The sequence below is a fragment of the Carassius gibelio genome, chromosome A14, assembly GCF_023724105.1.
Source record: "Carassius gibelio isolate Cgi1373 ecotype wild population from Czech Republic chromosome A14, carGib1.2-hapl.c, whole genome shotgun sequence".
Lineage (NCBI taxonomy): Eukaryota > Metazoa > Chordata > Actinopteri > Cypriniformes > Cyprinidae > Carassius > Carassius gibelio.
The window spans coordinates 15,560,974-15,574,348 of NC_068384.1; the positions used below are offsets into that span (position 1 = coordinate 15,560,974).

Genomic DNA, 13,375 nt, shown 5'->3' on the forward strand with positions numbered 1-13,375 from the left:
TTGCATATTTATGTTTTGACAGGAATGAAAACAAGTCTTTGAGAGATAGAAATACAAGGTATTCAATGGATTGTTCAAGTGTCGAAATCTTTCCAAAAGTCTTTCAGTCCAAAAACCAAAAAATAAAATAAATTCACAGCCTAAAATAAATTCACATTTTCATCCATGTAAAATTCAGTAGGGCATCTACTCATGGAAAAAAAAAGGTACAAAAGCCATCACTGGGGCAGTACCTTCACTTTTTTTAGGTGCTAATATGTACCTCAAAGGTACCAATATGGCCTCTTTAGGTAAGAACTTGTGCCTTTGTACCCTTGATTCCCTCAGCAGCCCTAATGTTATTGACTAATTGATCAATCGGTGGATTGATTGTTTTATGCAGTGAGATTATTCTGTTTAAAGCCCTTTCAAGCTTTTTATTTACTTATTTATTTATTTATTTTACTAATTTCAGATTTGTCAGAAAATTTGTAAATGTAGGCATGATATTTTTGTAAAACAAATAGTCACACTCAAAAAAAAAGTATATATAGCCTATTAATGTACAGTATCTTAATCATAAAAAAATAAAAAAATAATGAATAGTTTTCCAGTAAAACATCAAAAAAACCTAAAGATAGCCTGACTGCATAAAATATTAAGACATATTTTAGTAGATTGTGTCTCAAATGCAAGTGTATTTTGTCTATGTGCACTGTAGATTAAATTATTTTTATTTAATTTTTTGTTTTTATTTACACTCAAAATAGGTTAAAAATAAATAAATAAATCTGCTTATATAGTAAGCCAAAATACAGTTGCATGTAATATTCAGGTGCTGGTCATATAATTAGAATATCATCAAAAAGTTGATTTATTTCACTAATTCCATTCAAAAAGTGAAACTTGTCTATTATTATTCATTCATTACACACAGACAGATATATTTCAAATGTTTATTTATTTTTTAATTTTGATGATTATAACTGACAACTAAGGACAATCCCATATTCAGGAAATTGCATTTCCAAGATTTCCAAAGGAAATACAACATTTACTTTCATCAGAGAACATAACTTTGGACCACCCAGTAGCAGTCTGTGTGCAATGAATGAATATAATATACAAGTTTCACTTTCTGAATGGAATTAATTCTAAATATATGACCAGCACCTGTACATACTCTAAAATTGTGAGATATTTTGACTGAAAAATAAGACAGAAATACTCTTTGAGAAGAGTTTTTTTTTTGTGTGTGGAGATTACACTATATAATCTATAAGAATTGCATTTATAATATAACTTGTTCGTCCTTGACAATAAAAATATTTGTTTCTGTTTTCCTTCAACCTCAATAAACAGGAGATTTTGCGGTTGCACTTTATTTTACAGTACGTGTACTTACATGTATTTATAGTGTACTTACAGTGTATTTATCTAAGAAAGTTCTGGTAATACAAGGTAACTACATGGGGTAGGGTTAGGTTTAGGGGTAGGTCCAGTGTTAGTACCTAGTTATTACATAGTTATTGTAATTACTATAATATGTACATAGTATGTACATGGGGAACAGGACTGTAAAATAAAGTGCTACCGATTTTGCAGTCCACCAGAAAGCAGGAACACAACACCATAAAAAATTATATGAAATCACTTTATTATTCGTGTTGGTGATTCCATTTGGCAGGAATGTTACAGTCTAACATTTGTCTATAACAGGCATGCAGTGAGGCCTACAGATGGAGCGCTCAGAAAACACAGAGGACACACAGAAATATCATTTACAACCTCACCTACAGTGGACATCATATGCATGCATACAATTCATCAACAAAGAGAGAGGGAGAAAAATCTACAATGACTAAAAAAAAATGCACCAAATAAGAAACATAATTTTCCCAAAATACAACCACCAAGAGACAGGAACAAGAACAGATTACAGACAGAAAAACACACCAAGATAATTCATTGTTTTTAACATAGAGGAAACCGTGTAGGACGATGCAGTAAAACAGTAGACAAGTACATTCAGATAACAACAATGGAATATTTCATAACATTACTGTGTTAGGCAGTATCTTCATTAGCATCTGAGAGACACGGAATGACTTTGAGTGAATGTATGATTTACATTTAGACAACATGATGATGCAGTATTGAATAGAAAATATTTTAGGGAATGGGTGAACATTTTGTCATTGATTGTTTTTAGACTTAAAATTTAATTGTGTGATCATTTCTCTGTTTGTTTTAGGAATCTGTTAAGGACAATCACAAAACCCAAATCCCAGAGAGCTGAGATGGTAATCACATATCACACTACTTTAAACACTAATGGAAAAGAACAACATTAAAAATTTGAAATAATAGTATAATGGTTCTCACAAACAGGAACACTCTTTGGTTTAATAAAACAGGTGATGATAGGACGGGAGATGTGTTTCGGGCAGTATTTACTTTATCAGTGCAGCTGTTGGAAATTCACCACGTCACACAGATCATGCTATGAGAGCGGCAGAATCAAAGACAGTTGATAGTCATGTAGAAAAATCATGGAACTGCAAAATTTGTGCCCAAAAACGGCCTCTGTTGATTGTAAAGTACACACTGAATGGCAGAAACGCAAGATTTTAAGTCATTTGCGTGAAAGGTTGCACATATTTCATTAGCGACTTTATGTTATGCTAATGTTTTAAGCTGAATCTCATCTCACTTTCTGAAAGTGTTACAGCTCACGTCGTCACTTCTAGTGAGCAAAGGCCTTAAATACAAGTGGCAGTAAAATTAGACAACATTCAGGATGATTGACCACTACTATGAAATGTAGCATCTTAGCAACTGGCTAGTTTGTTTAGCTGTTGAAGGACACCATTCTAATCTGCAAGCACATCCATATCATAAACATTAATATATTTTAATTAACTTTCTTGTTTCTTGTTTTTAATTAAGTTTCTTGTAGTACATGGCAGGACCGAACGATATGACATATAAATCGACACTATGAACTAAACTGGGTTCTACTTTTAAAACCATGGTTTATATGCTTTCTAGAAACACTGAATACATTTTTTTAAATTATCATTTATATGCACACAAGCCAGTGTGGATCGACTGGAATGTCTGGAATATTTGGAATGTTCAAAACAACAAAATGTCAGCCTGATTCCTACTATTTTTCTGAATTTTAAATTTGCCTCAGTATAGACATACACAATGATCTTCGACTAACAGGTTTTCCTAAACGCATTGTTATGTACAATAATTGTGGACGTAATCTACTGAAAATACCAGCATACTCTATCAAACCACAGCCTAGTTTATCTTTTTTTTATTATTATTAAAAAAAGAGAGAATGGATAATACAATCTGACTCCGCATCTTTCAAATCTGATTTTCTCAGTATTGAGGATTTCAGTCCCGCTTCTCAATGCAGTTACAACAACAAGAAATAATGTCAAACATAAACTAGCAACAAGTAAGCATAAAAACGCAAGTCAGATCCTTTTGTCTCTCTTTAAATAAGAGCCAGGCTGCATTTAGAGATCCTAAAAAGTAGTAATCACGCAACTTTCTTCTCCTGTTTACTTTCACTAAGCTCATTTGACTGATACTAGGAAGACGACACGGCATTTGCACACAAACATTCTCAAATAAGCTGAATACATAATCATGAAGATTGTCTGTTATTGCTTGATTTGGGAGCAGAGTCCCCTACACAACCAACGGACACAGGACATCTTCATTCAGAAACAAATATTGCACCATTGTCACTGTCTGTTTTTTGTCATGTGTGCTCACAACCACATTGTGAGAGCTAATGTAAATAAATGTAGACACTGAGATTTAGATTCTACTGTACAGCAGTGAAGATGAGGAGATTATATATTTATTTATATGCATATAGCCCTATTGATCCAATTGTAGTTTGTATGTGATCTATGTCAACCCTCACATTCTTAATTACTGTAAAAAGCACAAATAAATCAATTCAATATGAGCACTAAGAGCTAAAGTTTCACTCACGGTGGCTAGCAAACACATGTGATTTCGTTTTAATCTATCAAAAAAAAAAAAAAAAGTTTACTAGAGTGTGATGTGCTTGACAATATAATGAGGGATGTACTGTGTGGTTTTGTGTTCTCTAAAGGAAGATCTTCTAAAGAGATGTGAGCAACATGCCATCACTGGTGTCTGTCAGACAACAAAATGCAAAACCAGTTATTGCCTTAAATTTGAGTGTATTTTATCTAAAAATGCCAAATGAAATGGGATACAGTGTACAAAAAAACAAAACAAAGAAAAATGTGTGCATGCTTAAAGGAAAACATCCAGCAAAACAACCAGATCTTGTGTGATATCCTACGTTCTCTTTCATATTACAGTTTTCAGTCATATTAATCAGATATGATGTGACAATTCATGATGGCAGTAGGAACTATACTAGTCTGAAGTATGAATGATATATGAATCTGTATACAGTATATATATCTGTAAGTATACCACATGGGATTCTCAGTAATATCTATAACAGAGCAACAATCAAAAATATGATATGACTGGAGAAACCTCTCCAAGATAAATTTATGGCTTTTACTCATAGTCATCTGTAGTCATATAGTTATTTTTCTTATTTGCTATTTACAAATAAAATTAATGAAGCATGGGGAATATTCTTGCTCTAAGGTCTGGACTCAGGGGGCATTAAATTTGTCTTTAAACAGAGACAGATATATGCAATGTAACATTTCTAGTGCACACATTGTATTTTTCTCATTCTTTTAATCAGAAAATGTCACATATGTATCGCAGTTAAAGACAGATGTTATGGCACACGTTTTGAGTCCAGAGATCTTAGAACAAATGCAAGAGAAGGAACGGGGAAAGAGAAGGTGGATTTCATGACATTAATGATTCATGTTTTATCACTACTTGTCATAACACTGTTACTTTTTATTGAACATATCTTGAAGCGGGCCTGGGAGAAACTTCATGACGGTGTCCACGATGCTTTCCTCCTCCTCTTCTTCGTCACCGCAGCCGGCGGGGATGGCTTTCTTGGGGCGGGTCAGACTGCCTTCTGATGCCTGCTCCATGGCTGCCTGTGCTTCTGCCTCCTTCTCTTCCTTCTTCTTTATACCGTACTGAAAAACACATGGCGGCATGTTAGGTGTTTTCACATGGGACCCTTGAAAAAAAATAAGACTATAAAAAAAAAATTGTTAACCGAAATAAAATAGACAATAATAATAATAATAAAATATTTTATTTTAGCTAGCTGCAACTTTTCAAATTTTCACACAATGTGTCTTGGTGTACAAAAAAATAATGTAACTTTTTAAAGAAATAAAAAAAAAAAAAAACGTTACATTTAAAAAAGAAACTATAAAAAGAATAATCCTGCTTGCATGTGAACTTGTTTAAACTATAATTGAAAAATAATCTTTATCTTCAGTATATGTATTTTTTTACTGTTTTTTTTTTTTTTTTTTTTTTTTTTTACTGTTTTTTGGCTTTTCATGCCAAATTGCCATAAAAACACAATTTTTACTTTGCATTTTAGTTGGATATAAACTATTGCAATTACTGTTAGATTAGTATGGCATTACTTAATATGTACCACTTGCAATTGTTTGTGAAATTTACTAGCAACTTTCAAATAAAAATTGTTTCTATATTAATCTCCCCCCGCCCACCTGTGACCCCAGTGTGCCACCCTGACATTGTCTGTGTGTCCAAATGTCTATGAAACTGAAAATGTATGGACATTTTGGTGGCTGGAAAGCACACGCAGTTTGCTAGATGAATCACTTGCAGGAGTATTTTCTCTTGATTAGCATACAAATGTTTGAGCATTGGAGAATTTTTGCTTGAAATTGGAATGGTGTTGACTATGTCAATAAAACCATGTGGCAGACTGCCACTTGGCAAGTGTAATCATGTGGACCTGACAGTTTGCTTAGTGATTCGCAGAAGCTTCATTTAGATCTGAGACACTTTCTCATTTATAAACAAATGCCCTCATTTTAAATGGTGCGCCAAATATTGGCAAGGAAATATCAAGGAAACACTTCATTAGAGAAGTACTTAGATGACAAATGGCCCATTTCATCCTTCTTTCACCCCAAAGGTTCTGAGGCTTGTTAGTTCGTCCCTATTCTGTTTTACCCTTTTGGCTACATCAGAAAGACCATACATTTCTGAAGTAATTTTACATCATGCTCATATTGTTGATATATAAAAGGATGGTTAGATTTTTGTAATGTATTTGTAATGTATTTGAAAGCAGTCTCTTTTATTCACCAAGGCTATATTTACTGTATTTGATCAAATATACAGTAAAACAGTAAATTACGAAATATTATTACAATTAAAAATATTTTTTAATGTAATTTTATTCCTTCATTACTCCAGTCTTTATTGTCATATGATCCTTCAAAAATCATTCTGCTCATTTGGTGCTCAACACGCATTTTGTATATCAGTATTGAAAAATTCTTAATATTTTTTGGAAGGAAACTGTGATACTTTTTTAAGATTCTTTGATGAACGAAAAGTTTAAAAGAACAGCATTTGTTTGAAGTCGAATTTTGATCAAGTTAATTTATCCTTTCTCAACAAACAATATCTAAGATTACATTATTCTACTCACAATTCAACCATCAAACATTAAAATGACAGTTAAAGGTGTAAAAGCATAAACAGGGTACTTTCAATAGACCATGAATAACCTCAAAAGCGCGATAATTTCCACAGCAATAACAGACCGGTGAAATATCACTGTAGTAATATATATCTGTATTATGTAACACAGCAATCAGGCATAACATTGCTACCACTTACAGGTCAAGTGCATACTGCTGATTATCTCTTTATCACAGCACCTGTTAGTGGGTTGGATATATTAGGCAGCAACTGAACATTTTGTCCTGAAGTTGATGTGTTAGAAGCAGGAAAAATGGGCAAGTGTAAAGATTTGAGTGAGTTTGGCAAGGGCCAAGTTGTGATGACTAGACGACGGGTTAGTACTGTACATCTCCAAAACTGCAGCTCTTGTGGGGTGTTCCTGGTCTGCAGTAGTCAGTATCTATCAAGAGTGGTCCATGGAAGGAATAGTGGTGAACCAGCGACAGGGTCATGCGTGGCTAAGGCACATTAATGCACATGGGGAGGGAAGGGAAGGCTGGCCTGTGTATTCCGATACAACAGACAAGCTACTTAGTTAATGCTGGTTCTTAAGGAAAGGTGTCAGAATACAAAGTGCAATGCAGTTTGATGTGTATGGGGCTGCATAGTCCACCGTCGTAAGTAGGCACGTCCACCATCAACAGTAGGCACGTGAGCATCAGAACTGGACCATAGAGCAATGGAAGAAGGTGGCCTGGTCTGATGAATCATGTTTTCTTTTACATTACGTGGATGGCCGGGTGCATGTGTCTCTTACCTGGGAAACACATGACACCAGGATGCACTATGAGATGAAGGCAAGCCAGCAGTGGAAGTGTGATGCTTTGGACAATGTTCTGCTGGGAAACCTTGGGTGCTGCCATCCATGTGAATGCAACTTTGGACTGGAAAGGGGAGTGTGTGTCCACCGGACTCTACCCTTTAACTGGACCCTTCCTTCCCAAACACTTCCTGAACCCTGCAGCATGACAACGACACCAGATCCCATGTTCATTTTGAACACCCTTCCCCTTTGGACACTTTATTCCCTGTTTTTGTTATTTTCTGTTAATAAAATCCCTCTCCCAGGCAAGAAACCACACCCACTGTGTATGTCGTTTGCTCCTCCTGCCATAGAGCACAACAACGAGTTTGAGGTGTTGACTTGGCCTACAAATTCCCTAGATCTCAGTCCCATTAAGCATCTGTGGGATGTGCTTAACAAATATCGGATCCATGGAGGACCCACCTCGCAATTTACTGGACTAAAAGGATCTGCTGCTAACATCTTGGTGCCAGATTCCACAGCCATCTTCAGAGATCTAGTGGAGTCCATGCCTCGATGGTCTCTTTTGACAGCAAAAGTGGGACCAACACAATATTAGGAAGGTGGTCATAATGTCATGTCTGATCGGTGTGCATGGCCTTAATCAAAAATGTTCATTAACTTCAGAATAGCATGATACTATTTCAAAGTTAATGATATTATATTTGTCAGATACATTTTTTTTATTTAATTGTGAAAATAAACAAACCTGGAAAGTTATGTTAGGATTTGAATAGAAAAATTAAATATTCTTGAAAACAACACATGTCTGGAGTAATAAGAGATGCATACAAAATGTGGGCGGTCGCAAGGACTGGAATTGAGAACCACTGTTCTAAACAATGATTTTCTGCTTTTCTCAAATCATCTATATACTAGCTATAATTTGGATTCCATCACATATATGTTTGCATGAAGTCTTATTAATGCAGATAATCTAAGAAATAATTAAATGGGTTATTTGAAGAGAGTGCTTGGCAAACACCGAAGTTCAGCCATCGTGGATCAGACATAAGCACTACCCTCAGTATTGCAGTCACATTTTGTACAGAATGTGGAGATGCAGCCCTAATCCATGTGGTAAATTAGACCCATGGGGTGATGGCTTATTGGAAAAAAGACCTCTCCTCTCAACATGGATTTGCATAAAAATGTAGCATTTTGACTCCAACTCTTTTTGCTCAAAAGAGGAGATCATCCTTCATTTTGTGCAGCCATGCGTACAATCTCTGAGACTCAGCGGCCCAAGGTAAATTATCATGACAATTTCTTAAGTGGCAAGTCTGTTAAGCAGAATAATCATTTTCGGCTCTGTCTTTTATACATCGAATGAACCAAATGTTCTTGATGTAATTTAAACAATCACAGTTTTTGACCTGTATGTTATTGAAGAATAATATTTAGGTTGTCTTTAGAGAAAGAGAGAGAGAGAGAGAGAGAGAGAGAGAGAGACTTTCTTTACTCAAAATTAAAATATACATATATACATTATATATGTAATGGTATATATATTAATTATACTAAAAGTTATTTTAATTTTGTATTTATTGTTATATATACTATATATTGTAGATATTGTGTGTGTGTGTGTGTGTGTGTGTGTGTGTGTGTTTACTTGAACAATATGTCATGTAGATTGATAACAGGGACAGACATGGCCTAATGGTTAGAGAGTCAGGTTTGTAACCTGAAGGCTGTGGGTTCGTGTCTCAGGTCCGGCAGAATTTGTAAGTGGGGGGAGTGAATAACCCACTTTCAATACCACGACTGAGGTGAGACCCTTGAGCAAGGCACTGAATCCAACTGCTCCCTGGGCACCGCAGCATAAATGTCTGCCCGCTGCTCCAGGTATGTGTGCACTTGGATACATTAAATGCAGAACACGAATTCTGAGTATGGGTCACTTCACTTTCACTTTTTAATAAACAATAGTATACTGTAAAAAAATTAATCAAAGTTTCATGGCATTTCTATATATTTAATGTACATTAAATGGGTTAATATATTTTTATTTCCTATTTCATTAGCTACATGCATAAATTTAAATGTATATATATATATATATATATATATATATATATATATATATATATATATATATATATTACACTTATTTTATTAAAAAATATTTAAAAACTTAATGGGAATAACTAACTAATTAACTAATTACATTTCCATATGAACATAAGTGAAAGCAAATTAATCAAAGTGTCATGGCAATTCTATACACTGACTATTATAGCATGGATTAATGTAATAATGTTTAATGTAATGTACATAATGCAATGAAGTTATTAAAACCACTGTCTATTATTAGAATAATATTTCCATTTTTATAATCCCTGGGTCTTTCCAGGTCCATGACATCTTTTTCCAATTTTTTTTTTCCATATTGTCACACAGAAAAGCAGCCATATGGTAGTATGAGTGCAGGGAGTGAAGCATAGTCAATCTCCACAGCCTCCACAGTAATGGAATGCTTGCCAGAGTTAGACTGTTATTTTTCCAAACCCTCTGGTTCACAGCGTGCACCTTAGGGCCCGTCCATCACAATACACAGCATACCACTCAACTGCTACAAAGCAGCATTCAGCCTCCCCAAGAGTGAAACAAAAAAAAAAACTAATAAATTAACCCTTAAATAACTGTCACTTTATGTATTAATGTGGTCTGTATTATGTCAATTGATCACTGTTTTATAGCATTAATATAATATTTTCTAAGTAGCCTAGATAAGTGATTCTCAAACAAAAATGAAATATCATATAAATAAAATATTTAAATATTTGTAGTATTTATATTTTATATTTCACACATAACTACTCAGTTTTTGTCTTGTTTTACAGGGAATATGTTTAAACATTCTTAAATTAATGTATATAAAATGTAAAATGACATAAGATATTAAGTCGTGTTTTGCTTAAAACAGGAACAAATATCTGTCAATGAGGTCAGAAAAATAATCTTGTTTTCTTTATAGTTTATTTCTCTTACCCCACTGACAGATATTTTTTTTCCCTTGTTTTCAACATAAACTCAGTTAATTTTAATATGTTTTTCAGAAATAAGTCATTTTGCTTTGAAAAGTAAATCTATCCTGATATATATTTAATGTGATATAATATATTAAGAATGTTTAGATTTTTGTATTGGAACTCAAGACCAAAATAGGATATTTTACAAAATAAGTAGGAAAATTTTTTGCATTGTACAAAAGTTTGAAAACCACTGGCCTGTTTTATTTGGTATTATTTTACTATAATTTATGTATTATTATAGTTTTTGTAAAGGTTTTGAATTAGATGTTTTTTCTTCTATATTTAATTTTATATTCTGTTTTTGTCATTTTTATTCAGTTTTTTTATGTGTATATGGAATTTATAATATAATATAATATAATATAATATAATATAATATAATATAATATAATATAATATAATATAATATAATATAATATAATATATTTATTAGTTTTAGTTTAGGTTTAATTATTTAAAATGAAATCAGAAAGGCTGCCTTGGCAACTAGCTGAAATAAAGTTTCATATTTTAAGTTTACTTATTATGTTATTTCAGCTAATATTAATGACAATCACCCTAGTCTAGATTATCGTAAGTGATAATATAAACATTTTGACACCTTATAAATAATTATTTCACGTTACATTTACCTTGTCCCTGATGCCCTGTCGAAGCGATTCCCTCTCCGCTTCCATTTTTGCATACTTTGCTTTCCTCTCCTCCTCTTGTTGCCTGAGGGCTTCCTGTCTTTCTTCCTCCTTTCTCTCGGCATCAGGGTCCTTCTCCTCCTCGCCCCCCAGCATTTTCCCCATGTCTTTGGTCGCCCCTTTGAGAGAAAGAATTAGAAATTCAGCAGCAGAATCTCACTCAACAGAGTCCATGGACTACATGCTGGTCACAAAAAGGGACTTTCAAATACATTTAGAGGATAACCTCTCACACAAAGTGAACTGAAAAGCTGATAAATTAGTTCTCACTGTCATCCAGTTTCTTTTATAAATACTCTCAATGTCGACTACTCTCTTTGTCGGCAAGACATGCAAGTAGGACAGGCGCCAAGAAAAGGACAATGGGTCACATCGTTATAACAGAAGGACTCCATTAGGGCCATGAGAATACAGGATTTTGACAAAGCAATAATTTCTGATTGCATCCGCTGCACACATTCATCAGTCATCAGATCGACTCATCTTGTTCTCTGCAGTGTGACTAGCGGAGACATTGTGTATCTCTCCACTGTTGGTCAAAACGTATTAATGCAACACGGTGTTAGGTTGTGTCAGGATTACTTTTGTTATAAGGAAGAAATTAGAATTTAGCAAAAGAAGCTTAAAATCACACATACAGTATCCCTTCATGAGCAGCCAGCTAATGTGATGCCCCTAAATCAGCTGTGTGTGAACAGACACTCAATATGCCATTAAATCAAGGGAAAAATGGAAATAAAGCATTGATTTTATACTGAAAAGAGCAAATAAAAAAGGTCTTAAATCAGAGAAGGAAGTCTTACATTCATGAATTCATCACAAACCTGAATATCTATTGCCATATATTATATCTAAACATCCTTGAATCAAGATACATTATACTTGATACGTCAAGATACTTGAGATGCAAATGAAACATATGAAGTCTTGTTTTGAACAAATGTGAGATCATGTAGACATAACATTGAACAAAATGAAATGTGTTTGTGCTTAGAACAAGAACAAACCTTTGTCAATGGGGAATGAAAACTTCCCACCGGCAGACATTTGTTCTTGTTTTAATCATAAACACACTTCGCTTTGAAAAATTTGTCATAAACCAAGGCTTATTTTATGGCATTTTGCTTCTCAAGTAAATGTATCTTTATTTTTAGAATCTTTAGACATTTTCACTTTTTTGCAGTGTGATCAAAAGTACAGTAACTGTTATTTCCGTATGTTTGGGAGTAGAGCTATTGAAGCATTTTCTTTTCTTTTCTTTTCTTTTCTTGTAAAATTAAGTATATTATATACATACTGTAGGTGACGTTCTAATGAAGTAGCTAAGATAAAAAAAAAAACTTAGTAATTTTAAAGGGTTCTCCTGTTGTGTCAGGTTGTGAAACACTTTTGTTTCCAGTGATGTCTACAGATATCACCAATATCTTGTGGTCAGAAGTGCTGAGCTCAAATAATAGTACAAATCTAGCCACATTCAAGACCATACTTTTTGTCCCTCTGCCACTTTTGTGTTTGAGTTACTGTAGGCTGACATAGCAGAACAGAAAAGTTATCCAACTTCATGCAATATGTATTCATGTCACGTCAGTTTGTGCCAGGAGACAGAACGGCATGTAAATGCATGAAGGCTTCTGTTTTCAGTCCAGGAGTTTTGTTCTCCCTGGATCAGCAGTTGAGGGCGGCACACTGCCATTCCACCAGTCCATAAGGCCTGTGTTCAACCTGCTTGACACATGGTCTCACATTTCCTGCTCTCTAGCAATGATTTTAATGAGGACTGGGTTGCTCTGACAGCAGAGACGTGTAAAGACTTCAGCCTTCAGATCTGACGATTCACTTGTCTTTCATCAGCCTGGGCTGTTCGTTCTCATCATGCGTACATGAAAGTGAGGAGGACCAAGCTTGTCTTAACGCTGGAGAGAGTCACTGAGCACATACTGTAGTCATCTGCTTTTTGTCAGGCATTCATGAGAGACCCAGTTTTATGGTGAGTGCCTGCAAGAATCTTAGCATAAGCTGCTAATTACTAGAAAGTAAAAAGGTTAAAGACACACAGAAAATACTGTTTTTCTGTAATAAACTGAGGTTGAACACTGCTGGTCTTATAGTGTATAATTAATCTGACAACATAATACTTTTTTGATGTGTGTGTTAAAAAAAGTGTAGTAGCAACATTTTTT

General features: G+C 34.2%; 1 protein-coding gene across 1 annotated transcript in view; it reads right to left on the reverse strand.

The window, feature by feature from the left end:
• Nucleotides 1-1,619: 1,619 nt before the first annotated feature.
• The window catches only part of LOC128027774 (complexin-1), a 44,977-nt gene continuing 33,221 nt past the window's right edge, over nt 1,620-13,375 (reverse strand). Inside the window, exons 3-4 of the mRNA XM_052615636.1 lie at nt 11,139-11,314; nt 1,620-5,120 (exon numbers count right to left, since the gene is read on the reverse strand). Coding sequence (XP_052471596.1) covers nt 4,923-5,120; nt 11,139-11,314 — 374 coding nt within the window. The 3' untranslated portion in view covers nt 1,620-4,922. The remainder of the gene's footprint in view (nt 5,121-11,138; nt 11,315-13,375) is intronic.